This window comes from Pseudorasbora parva, chromosome 9, assembly GCF_024679245.1.
Source record: "Pseudorasbora parva isolate DD20220531a chromosome 9, ASM2467924v1, whole genome shotgun sequence".
NCBI classification, from domain to species: domain Eukaryota; kingdom Metazoa; phylum Chordata; class Actinopteri; order Cypriniformes; family Gobionidae; genus Pseudorasbora; species Pseudorasbora parva.
In genome coordinates this window covers 17,190,496-17,203,085 of record NC_090180.1, presented here as the reverse complement: position 1 = coordinate 17,203,085, position 12,590 = coordinate 17,190,496, and the positions used below count along the sequence as shown (strand labels likewise).

Sequence of the window (12,590 nt, the reverse complement as noted above, 5' to 3'; positions counted from 1 at the left end):
CAGTTTGTACAAAATAAAATTGAGCAATGCTTTACACATATATTTGTATTTAGTGTACTATATGGCAATTACAGTACTTGAATTTTCGAAAGTAATAACATATTTTATAAACCGCTGGGTACACACATGGGTACGCAGACACATAAGCCCCGCCCATGACAGTCATTGGTCAATGAGCGGTGTTACAAAACCAACTACACGCGAGAAAAGTGGCCGTTGTTCGGCGAATCAGTGTATGTTTTTTTTTCCTGTTAGGTTTTATTTTTGTTATGCATCATCCACCATATGCATATTACTTTGCTGTTTTTATCTGACGACTATCTGTGTATGAGTAGTTTTTTTTCTACGTGCGTCTACATCAGATACAGCAGACGAGCGCTACTCCTTGCCATCAGCAACCCAAACAGAATTCTACAACATTACACCGGCATCATGTCTGTAAACAAACGCAGCCTGAAGCGCAAGAGAGAGTCACCGAGCAGCGCCGCTGGGAAACAGCCGAAGCCAGCAGGAGAGAAAGGGAGAGAGTCCGGCTGGCTGCTGAAGGAAGTGACTGAGCTCCGCAGAGCCGCACGGGGGTGCGAATTCAACAAAAAGCGCCTCCGCCACTTATCAAGCACCCAGAAAATCAAACAGGGCTCCGATGGGGTCCTCTACTGGATGTCTCGCGACCAAAGAGTCCAAGGTAAAAACATCAAGTATGTCTCTGGAGGTAATAGGCTTTACCTTTAAGTGGGCGTGGCAATAACAGAGGGACGTTTTCAACTGTGTTACCTGATTTGATATCAAATCCTCGCCCACAACATTTGAGCTCGGGCATTTCGGTCTGACTTGATCCATAGAGGAGTAATTATGATTTTCACTTTAAAATGAAAATTTGCCTATGATTTACTCACCCTCAAGCCACCCTAGATGTGTATGGCTTTCTACTTTCTGATAAACACAATCAGAGTTATATTAATAAATATCCTGACTGTTCCAAGCTTTATAATGGCAGTGATAGGATTCATCCATAATAAACATGCTCCACGTGGCTCAGTTGGGTTAATGAAGGCCTTCTGAAGTGAATCGATCAAGTTTTCTGAGAAAAATATCCATATTTAAAACTTTTTAGTATGTTTATGATGGATGGATGCTCTATTTTTGAGCCTCAAACTCAATGGACCCTGTCACTACCATGACTGCCAAAGCTTGGAATCATCAGGATATTTATTATTATAACACTGATTGTGTTTATCGGAAAGAAGAACGTCATATACAGCTAGCATGGCTTGAGGCGGAGTAAATCACAGGGTAGTTTTATTTTTAAAGTGAAGTAATACTTTAATGTGATGATACAAGGGGCAACTTTTTTTGAGCAATGTTGCCGGGCGATGTTTCTTAAGCACTTTCCCATTGAGAATGGGCAACAAATTTCTATCTAGAAACTTCGGTCGTGGGCCCTGTGTCTCACCCAGGTGCCTGTTGACAACAAAGTTGCTCAAAAAGTTGCCCGCGTCTATCATCATCACCTTTAGTTAGTACAATGTCTGTTGGAGGGCCATCACAATAAAGAGTTAGTAGTTAGTAGTTAGCAGACAGTCTATTAATACTCAAATGAGAATTAGTTGATGTGTAGTTAAAAAAGTTACTTATAAAGTGTTACTGAAATCTTTTGTAACATTATAAATGTACACTGACCCTAAACTTCTGAATGATAGTGTACACTTATGCTGTTTGTGACGCAGATAACTGGGCACTGATCTATGCTCAGCAGCTGGCCTTGGCTGAGAAACTTCCTCTGCACATCTGCTTCTGCTTGGTGCCACGATATTTGGATGCAGCTTACAGACAGTACGCATTCATGCTAAAAGGAATGCAAGAAGTGGCAATGGTACAAATATATTACAACATGACTTAAATTAGAGACCTCATTTGCGTCTGGCATGGAGTGTTTGACATGTATGCTGCATACACACAAACCTGCTTTTGCTAATTATTTGTTAGATTTAGATAATTAATTAGACCACAACTCCTTTTCCATTAACTGTGTTTCTGATTGGCTGGGGACCTCACACCTAGTTAGTATAAGGAGATTTAATGTGTGTTATTTGAACAAAATGTCTCTTGTTACAGGAATGCAAAAGCCTGGATATTCAGTTCCATCTGCTGTCAGGAGAACCTGGGGAAAATCTGCCAACCTTTGTTAAAAACTTGAATTTTGGGGCAGTTGTCACTGACTTCAACCCTCTCAGAATCCCCCTCCAGTGGATTGAGGCTGTTAAGAAACACCTTCCGTCTGACATCCCTTTCATTCAGGTGTGCCAGTCATCTTTATCTTTATTGTCTTGTGCACTTGCATGGCGTGTCATCTCTACTGTAATGCACATTTCTGATAGATAGAACATACTGATTTAAAACCACGTTACACTTTCATACATTAAATTAAGGTTGATGCACATAATGTGGTGCCGTGCTGGGAAGCATCTGAGAAGCTGGAATATGGAGCCAGGACAATAAGGGGCAAAATCACTAAACTTCTCCCAGAATTCCTCACAGAGATTCCGCTTTTGGACACTCATCCACACGCTGCTTCTCAAATAGCAAAGGTTTGTAGTTGTACCAGAAATGTGATTTTTATATATATAAATATATATATATATATATATATATATATATATATATATATATATATATATATATATATATATATATATATATATATATATATATATATATATATAAAATAAAAACCACATTACTACTTTCATATTTATATGTATTTATGTATTTTCTGAGTATGACCCATGTGAATTGTGTAACTATGAGAAAAAAAAACATAAATACATGTAGTAGTAATAATATTTCAAATTATTAGTATTTTTTTTTAAATAAAAAAAATATTTTACAGAACCATAGTATCATTCGAATGGCAATATATTTAATTTTTTGATTTCATTTGTGTTATTTCAATTCTAAAAATATGTTGAATAATAATAAATATTATAGTTAATTGCTGTTACTAATTATTATTAATGCAATTATTGTTATTAATAATAATAATATATATTAATATAATGAATAATGGACGTTTATTTGGTTACTAAGCATCAAATAAAATGTATGTACTGCAAATTCATTACAAACAAGGAGGATAATCAAAAAGGTGTAGGCTAAAGTCATTGCTTATTATGCCTACCCTATTTACAAAACACCATCTCCCCATCAAAATTGAAAAATTAACAATATACATGTATAAACATATGCTATGTCAAACATAGTCATATACACGTACTGAATATATACTCATATACACACACACACACTTAATTACAAATGTTTGTTTGTTGCTTGTTTTGTTTCAATTAATGCTCACCAATTATGCATACACTTATCTTAGACATTTTTTTATGTTATTTCGTATATAAAAAAATAAAAAAAGATTTTTAATTGTTTTATGAAAAAATAAGTTGCTCCTCTTGAGATCATCGGTGAGACCATTCCACAGGTCAACCCCTTTTACTGAAATGGTGTTCATTTTAAAATTTGTTCTGACCGTTTGTTTTTTAATCATACTCTCTCCTCTTAGGTTATATCTCTATACCCTGTTATCAAGCAAACATAGTATTTTTTCAGGCAATATTTTCATTATGACTTCAAATATGAAGACAACAGTATACAGACTGACTAGATTGGGAAATTTTATTGCTTTAAATTTGCAGAATATTGAGTTTGTTTGTTCATTATACGGGGAATGTTTGACTATCCTTATGGCTTTTTTTGTAAAATAAAAATAGGCATTGTGTTTGTGATGTAAGCATATAAAATAAAATATAATATTAATTTATTATATATTACAGTTTTTAATAATAATTCTAAAATTCTAAATTCTAAAATTATTAATATTTATTATATATTTAATAATTAGAATAATACAAATAATAATGACAACAATAATTATTATATATTATATATTCTTTTTTATATATTGTTACTGTTTGACTGTTATAGTCAAACTGAATGGGGGAAATCTTTTTTTTTTTCTTCTTCATTGTTGCCATTCTCAAATGCATAACAGTAAATCCTGCAGTAAATTTTGCCATCTTCTTCATTTCAAAATCCTTCTGTCTTTCAGCCAATAGACTGGGAGGAGTTGCTGTCGTCTCTTGAGTTGGACCGGAGTGTTGGCGAGGTGGACTGGGCTCAGCCTGGTACCTCTGCCGGCATGGCCATGTTGGAGTCCTTCATTGACCAACGATTGCGTTTCTTTGCCACCCACAGGAACAATCCCAACTGTGACGCTATTAGCCGTCTCTCTCCCTGGCTCCACACCGGTCAGTTTGCACTCTGTCTGTGTGTTTTTCTTTTGTTAATGCAATTAAAGTAAATGGAATCCAATGTCTTGTAGATGTAGTTAAGAGGTTAAAATTATTATGTATGATATTTTTTCTCTTGAAGGTCAGTTGTCTGCTCAGCGTGTCGTGAGGCAGGTCAAACGAGAAAAGAATGCCAGTGAGTCTGTGGCGTCTTTTACTGAGGAACTGGTGGTGCGCAGGGAGCTCGCTGACAACTTCTGCTTCTACAACCACAACTATGATGACATTTCAGGTAAGTGCTCCTGTGTCAGTCGCTTCAATCAAACAGATATCAACAATGTTTTGGCTTTTGTTTAAATATATTTCTTTATTTCTCTGCACAGGCGCGTACGATTGGGCAAAAAAGACTTTGCAGGATCATGCTAAGGACCGCAGAGAGTACCTTTACACAAAAGAGCAGCTGGAGAACGCCAAGACCCATGATCAACTGTGGAATGCCGCTCAGGTAACGGTTTTACCTGAAAAACTTTAAAGTACTTTTTTTTAATAATCACAAAACCAGTTAATCTTGATATTTATTCTGTTGTAGCGTCAGCTGCTGTCAGAAGGAAAGATGCATGGGTTCCTGCGCATGTACTGGGCAAAGAAGATCCTGGAATGGACTGCATCCCCTGAAGAAGCCCTCTCTATTGCGATATATCTGAATGACCATTTAGCTTTAGACGGCTGCGATCCCAATGGATATGTGGGTGAGAGACATAATGATGTTTTCATTGCTCTAGCAGATCAAATATTTTCCTAAATTATAAAGGCATTAATGCTAAGAATATGGAAAAAGTCAAGTATTGTACAGTACTGTTTAAAAGTTTAGGGACAGTTATTTTCATCAAGGGCACTTTAAATTAACCCTTAACCTCATGAATGATTCACCAATCATTATTACATATTTGGGTCTTTAGCAACCCAGATCTATATCTAACACGGATGGATCTCTACCTGTCACAATAATCTAAAACTCTCCTGATATTAGAGTAGCAATAACAGATAAAATAAAGCATATTTTGATACATTTTGGCGCTTGGAAGGGTACAGTTTGAGCAGATGTTTTATACCATCATCACTGTGCCCGTCAGAGCTCATTTCCCAGTACATTCAGCATCTGGATCATATCTGACATCTCAAACATATTCGCAAAACTCGTTTTCAACATCTTCAAGATTAATATTTTGATCGCTGACAGCTTTTTCACTAGATCCACCATCAAGTGAGAAAGTGACACTTATATTTTATTGCGTTCAGTAAATTGCTGAGCCATTTTAAGTTTTGCTGAAGATATTTCCTATTCTTTAGTTTTTTCACCTGAGGTAACTATGAGTGAAAACGTACTCGGTTACTTTCGTAACCTCGGTTCCCTGAGAGAGAGGAACGAGTATTACGTATGGGAAAAACTCCTTTTCTCGAGAATGTGAAGCAAAACTTTATTAATAAAGGTATCTATGTAAAGCGCAGTGAGCTGCACGGCCATAGCCCAGGGCGAGGAGCGCTCTGATTGGCCGGGCCGCGGCAACTGCAGGAACCTATGGTGAGGCGGCTGAGAGGAACGAACCAATGGGGGGCGTTCCAGAAGCCCGCCGAAAAAGGTGCTTATATTTGCATACAGGAGGCTATATAAGACCCTAATTCGCCATAGGTGTCAGGTTTTAAGATCGACTGAAGCGATACCTGAGAAGCATAAACACGGCACGGAACGTAATACTCGTTCCTCTCTCTCAGGGAACCGAGGTTACGAAAGTAACCGAGTACGTTGCCTTTCGAGAGAGGTTCCTCGTATTACGTATGGGAACACAATGTAAAGCGCCGTGTGTGCTGACTGACCCAGTATACCCAAAGCACATGTTATAAACCCCCGAGACACCGACAGAGGCGGCTTATAAGGGGAATGAAGAACCGGAAGAGTCGGTTCGTTTGAACAGCTGATCGGACATAGTCGGATCTTATGATGAATGAATAGTGCTTAAGGACTAATGTGTACAGGCCAAAACGTAAGGCAATCTGTTTGCCAGGGTCAAGATAGAGCCTAGAGGGAGAGAAGCCCTGCTTGTAGAGCTGGAACCTCCAACTTGTAGAATCTGATAAAAGTGGACGGAGAGGCCCAGCCTGCCGCCGCACAGATATCTTCCAAAGAAATGTCACATGACCAAGCCCAAGATGAGGCCATGCCTCTAGAGGAGTGGGCTTAAATGCCTGTAGGACAGGTTAGGTCCTAGACCTATATGCTAGTGGGACTGCATCCACTATCCAGTGTGAGAGACTGTTTCATGACAGCACAAACTTTAGTGCGGCCACCGAAGCAATGAAGAGCTGATCCGACTGCCTGAAGGGGGCGGAGCGCTCTAGATACAATCTCAATGCTCTGACTGGGCAGAATAGGTTTGCGTCTTATTCTCTCTGAGACGCGGGTTAAGCAGTGAAAAGACCTGCATACTGAAGGGGTTGATAGCACTTTCAGCATAAAACCATGCCTCGGTTTGAGCACAACCTTGAAGTTGCTGGACCCAAACTCAAGACAGGAAGGGCTCACGGAGAGTGCAGGTAAGCCACCCACTCGGTTAACCGAGGCCACAGCCAGCAGAAAAACGGTTTTGAGTGATATGTGCTTCAAGCTCGTGGTCTGAAGTGGTTAGGAGGGGGAACCCTTCACGGCCTCCAAAACCATGGCGAGGTCCCAAATAGGGACCGAGGTAGGGGCAAGGCGGGCTGAATCTCCTGGCCCCTTTAAGAAAACACACAATAAGATCACTTTTCCCTAGTGAATGTGCCGCGATCGGAGCGTGGCTAGCTGCTATGGCGGAGACACACACCCCGAGTATGGAGGGGGGACGACCCGCGTCCATTAGCTCTTGGAGAAAGCGAGCAGTTCCGCCAGTTCGCATGAGTGTGCGTCGATGTTTCGCGTAGCACATTGGTTAGAAAACCACTGACCACTTCAAAGCAGAGCTGCCAGATAGCAGGGGCTCTAGCTTCCGAAATAGTGTTCATAACTTGTCAGAGAGGTTCCCGGATACCGTTGATGGGCCATACGTGGAGGGCCCACAGCTCGGGATTGGGATGCCAGACCTTCCCTTTCATTGGCGGAATAGGCCATGGGGCTGTGTCTGACAGCTGAAACAGTTTGGAGAACCATGTGCGGTTCTTCCAAAGTGGGGCTATTAAAAAGCACAGGCTTGCAGCTGGATCGCGATCGGAGGGAGCATATAGAGGGAGTCTGGGCCAACATGGGCCAGGGCATCCCTGCGTTTGCAGAAAAAATATTGGGCAGCGTGTGCTGTGCGAGCTGAATCGTTTTTCGGGTAAAGGGACCATCCCCCTGGGGACATGGGTCCTCTGGATAACATGTCCGGACCCTGATTCAGAATACCTGGCACGTAAGCCGCCCTTAGGGAGCTCAGATTGTGCTCTGCCCAAAAAAGGAGATGCTTAGCCATGCAGTGAAGAGAGTCTGATCTGGGCTGCCCTAGCGATTTTATGTACGTTATCAAGACGTGGTGGTTCTTATGCCGTAAGACGCTCGTTGAGTCTTGAGTCTATGACAATGACTGTACTGATAAGCCTGCCCCTCGAAGGCGAATCTCAAGAATGGCCTGTAGTGGGGGTGGGGGGTTATCGTAACGTGAAGTATGCGTTTTTCAGATCTATTGAGAAAACCCAATCCCCGGGGCGAATGTGCGCGAGGATTTGTTTCACCGTCAGCACCTTGAAACGAGCGTGTCATAAGTGCTTTGTTCAGATGCCTGGAAAATGGGCCTGAGACCGCCACCCATTTTCGGCATGAGGAATTAGCGACAGTAAAAACCTGACTCGCTAGCGTCGGGTGTACTGTTTCCGCCGCTCTCTCCTTTAACAGTTTCAATGCCTCAGCGAGAAGCACGTGACTGACACTGCTTCTTACTGAGGGCTCGACCACGGCTTGAATCGCGGGGTCTGCGAGCAAAACTGTAGCGAGAACCTCGTTTTATATGTTCAACACCCAATATTATATACCAGGAATGGCCTGCCAGGCCTGGGCTCGTGAAGCCAGGGGTTGAATTAGATTCGGGGGCTGGCCGCTTAGTAATAGGGGCCTGTTAGCCGGGTTGCTTGTGCTGTAACACTGCTTGTAACACTGTGGGGATAGTGTTAGTTTTGGCGGTGCAGGCTTTGCAGTGGGCGCGCGCCTCACATTTATATTGTGTGTGCGAGAGTGAACTTTGTGAAAAGTGCTTGGGTGCAGGAGTGCAGACTGTAAAGCGGGCACATTTCCTACATAGAAAGCTCTTTTGTGTGTAGTGTAAACAATGTGCAGTGGCGCACAACCTACGTAGAATACCCACGGTGCAAACCAGTGAGCAAGTCCACAGGGGTAAACGCACACAGCATTAGTGTGCAGGCGAGCGTGTTTAACACAGGCTAGGTGACTGCAATATTTCATCTCCAGTCACTTAACTTAAGGGAACTGGGAGAATGTAAGGAAGTGCGGGTGGTATGTGAGCCATTCCACAATGCCGTTATGCTCTAGTCTAGACTGAAAGCACGCATGCAGACAAGCGTGTTTGACCACAGGCTAGTTGACTGCAATAAGGCTAGTTGACTTTATATGGTGTAATCCGGCCGCGGCGGGATTTATTTGTGATTTTGTGAGGCTGAATTAACAATGTTTATGTAGGGGTGCACACTGTGTAGTGGACACTTTGTCTACAGTGTAAAAACCTTTCCAGCTGCCTGAATAAAGGGGACTGGAAGTGATAGAGTGAAAAAAGGGCTTAGCTTGGCAGCCATTTTCCGACGCCCTTATGCTCTGACAGTGAGCGCGTGCTATGACGTAAGCCGCGCTCTAGTCAGCAACGCGCTGTGGAAGGGGCGCGCGCTATCATGACAAGGCAGCCATTACAACTTCCTTGGCAGTAAGCGCGCGCTGCAGCGACATTGTTCTTGACATACCCAACAGCCCGAGCTCGCTCGTCTAACTTACTCTAGTATTCTCTGTCCGCAGCACTTCAGCATGGCGGCGGTAGAATGAGCACGGCGAGAGCTTTGGCTCGAGTTAGTTTATTCCCTCTAGTATTCTCTGTCTGCGGCGATAGTGCGACTGAACGAGAGAATAGGAAGCGTGAGGAAAAACTCTGTCCGCAGGGCTTCTAGCACGGCGAGAGCTTCGGCTCGAGTTAGTTTATTCACTCTAGTATTCTCTGTCCGCGGCGATAGTGCGACTGAACGAGAGAATAGGAAGCGTGAGGAAAAACTCTGTCCGCAGCGCTTCTAGCACGGCGAGAGCTTCGGCTCGAGTTTGTTTATTCACTCTAGTATTCTCTGTCCGCGGCGATAGAGCGACAGAACGAGAGAATTGGAAGCGTGAGGAAAAACTCTGTCCGCGGCGCTTCTTCAGCACGGCGAGAGCTTCGGCTCGAGTTAGTTTATTCACTCTAGTATTCTCTGTCCGCGGCGATATCGCGACTGAACTAGAGAAGAGGAAGAGTGAGGAAAAACTCTGTCTATCCGCGGCGCCTCCTCAGCGCGACGGTATAGTGACGAGAGCTTCGGCTCGAGTTTGCCTATTCACTCTAGTATTCTCTGTCCGCGGCTGTAGCGCGACGGAACGAGAGAAGACTGAGGACAACTCTGTGGCAGCGGCGGAAGAAGAGCCGCGGCGGCGGCAGAGTGAAGAGAGCTTCGGCTTGAGTGTGCTCATGTCCTCTAACATTCTCTCTTTCCGCGGCGCTATTCAGCGCGACGGAACGAGAGCAGAGGGAGAGTGAGAAGAGCTCCGTCTTTCCGCGGCGCTAAACGACGAGGCGGAACGAGAGAGTCCTCGAATAGAACAAGCCTGTAAGCTCTAGAAGTGGCGTTGCAGCAGCAACACACACACAAACACATACAACACTCAACACAGTATAAAGACACAGTATAAAGGATATATAACGCCGCATGGCGTAGCTGGAACGGCAGAGAAGGCGGAGAGGGAGTCCGTCGTCCTCAGCTGCAGGTTCCGCTGGTGCCTTTTAAACGGCGGTTGCTTCTTCCGGAGGTCAGCGAAGGTATCGCTGAAGGAGATAAAATCTGACACCTATGGCGAATTAGGGTCTTATATAGCCTCCTGTATGCAAATATAAGCACCTTTTTCGGCGGGCTTCTGGAACGCCCCCCATTGGTTCGTTCCTCTCAGCCGCCTCACCATAGGTTCCTGCAGTTGCCGCGGCCCGGCCAATCAGAGCGCTCCTCGCGCTGGGCTATGGCCGTGCAGCTCACTGCGCTTTACATAGATACCTTTATTAATAAAGTTTTGCTTCACATTCTCGAGAAAAGGAGTTTTTCCCATACGTAATACGAGGAACCTCTCTCGAAAGGGAACCATAGACTGTGGTGAAAACGTCACTTTGTCATTGTGTATGAAACATTGCCACCTTGTGGAACAAAGGCAAATTGCACTTATTCTGTCATTAAAGGTTTAATTATTGTTGTGCAGAAAAAAATATTCTTACACGGTTATACACCTCAGGTCGTTTAGCGACCCTGTACTGTAATTTACTCTTTTATAATTTTATAGCTTGAAGGTTGATATCTAACTTTTAAAAAAAAATTAATGAGGAGGGTGAATAACATCCTGGGTCACTAAAGACCTGATGTATGCGTTTATTCAAAACCAACAGTAAAGACTTTTATAATGTCTTTAAATATTTCTAATTTAAATAAATGCTGTTCTTTTGAGTTTTCTATACATCCGATAATCCTGAAAAAATGTATCACAGTTTCCACTAAAATAATAAATAATAAAATATTAAGGCACAACTGTTTTCAACATTGACAATAATAATTATATCTTGAGCATTAAATCATCATATTAGAGCGATTTCTGAAGGATCATGTGACACTGAAGACTGGTGTAATGATGCTGAAAATCCAGCTTTGACATCACAGGAATAAAATACATTTTAAAATACATTAAAGTAAAACAAAACGGTTATTTTAAATTATAATAATATTTCACAATATTACTGTTTTTAATGTATTTCTGATTAAATAAATGCAGCCTTGTTGAGCATTAGAGACTATTAGAGAGCATTAGAACGGTGTCATTAGTTTTTTTTAAATGTTGTAAATATATAAATGAATTGTTCGTTAATATTCTTCACAGGATGCATGTGGTCCATCTGTGGCATCCATGACCAGGGCTGGGCAGAGAGGCCCGTCTTTGGGAAAATTCGCTATATGAATTATGCTGGCTGCAAGCGGAAATTTGATGTGGCACAGTTTGAGAGGAAATATGCTGCTATAAAGGAAATCTCCAAAAAAGGCACCAAGACATCTGTGTAGCTTAATTGTAGTCCAAATTCTGAAAAGCTACTGAAATGCTTTAAAGTTCAGTTTTCAATGTTTGTACTTGTTTTTCTGGAAGACATTTTTCTAGTGGGGTGGGCTTTTCTAATTAAAAGTTTATTAATAAGATGCTATATTTCTTTCACTTGTTGTTATAAGGGCTATTGTCTGTTTTTAAGTCTTGTGTTTACATGTACTACTTTTGATAATCTTGTTTTATGGCTCATTGGACCTACAATTGTGGCCTAATGTGATGTTACAAGGTCCTCTAGGGATGATGCAACATGGACTTCACTAATGCATTGCATAGACATTGTACTGTTGGTTTTCTGCCTTTTTATGTGTAGTAGTGGAAGAGTCATTTCACCCAAAAATAAAACATTTTTTTTTTCTTACAAATATATCTCATATTGTGCTACAGTACAGTGCCTTACATTTTAAAATTACTAAAACAGTGGCTATCAACACAAGTCACACTAGGGGGCCTCAGAGAACTTCTAAGAGGCAACAAGAACTAAATTATTATATTAACTTAAATAAAAAATAAAAATATGTACTAACAACAAAATGCCAGAAGAGCAATGTGTCTAAATCTGTATTAGCTACGTAAGGTTTAACTTCCAAAGATGTACACCACAATCTGAATGTAAATTATAATATGACTTGTGTTGTTTTATCTCATTCTCTTGCATGTTAATCCGAAATGAATGTTTTTGTAATTAGACAATAGATATTTTAAGTTGATAAATTATTTTTGCAGTTTATACATTTAGAACTTTTTTAAAAGTAAAAAATTACAATCTTGATTGAATTACCCTATTGAAAGATAGAGACAGACAGATGTCAGACAGAGATATTTCATATTTCATAGCAAGTTATACAAATGAAGGCAGTGACTCAACAGTGTAACTCTTGCAGGTTTTGAAATACATTTTTCTTCAAGCA

The 12,590-nt window shown here is 41.5% G+C and overlaps 1 protein-coding gene across 1 annotated transcript; it reads left to right on the top strand.

Moving 5' to 3' along the window:
* Positions 1–158: 158 nt before the first annotated feature.
* On the top strand, positions 159–11,749 carry cpdp (CPD photolyase). The gene is made up of 9 exons (XM_067453145.1): positions 159–685; positions 1,728–1,873; positions 2,116–2,298; positions 2,430–2,588; positions 4,115–4,313; positions 4,438–4,587; positions 4,679–4,800; positions 4,885–5,044; positions 11,464–11,749. Exons 1-9 carry the CDS (start codon positions 286–288, stop codon positions 11,640–11,642), a joined length of 1,698 nt encoding a protein of 565 aa, XP_067309246.1. The 5' UTR covers positions 159–285; the 3' UTR covers positions 11,643–11,749.
* Positions 11,750–12,590: the final 841 nt, after the last annotated feature.

Bases quoted from the DNA above. Each gene is read 5' to 3' on its own strand.
- cpdp (XM_067453145.1), top strand. From the start codon at position 286: ATGCATATTACTTTGCTGTTTTTATCTGACGACTATCTGTGTATGAGT. The intron at 2,299-2,429 runs GTGTGCCAGTCA...CATTAAATTAAG, and splicing joins CTGACATCCCTTTCATTCAG to GTTGATGCACATAATGTGGT. The intron at 4,314-4,437 runs GTCAGTTTGCAC...TTTCTCTTGAAG, and splicing joins CTCTCCCTGGCTCCACACCG to GTCAGTTGTCTGCTCAGCGT.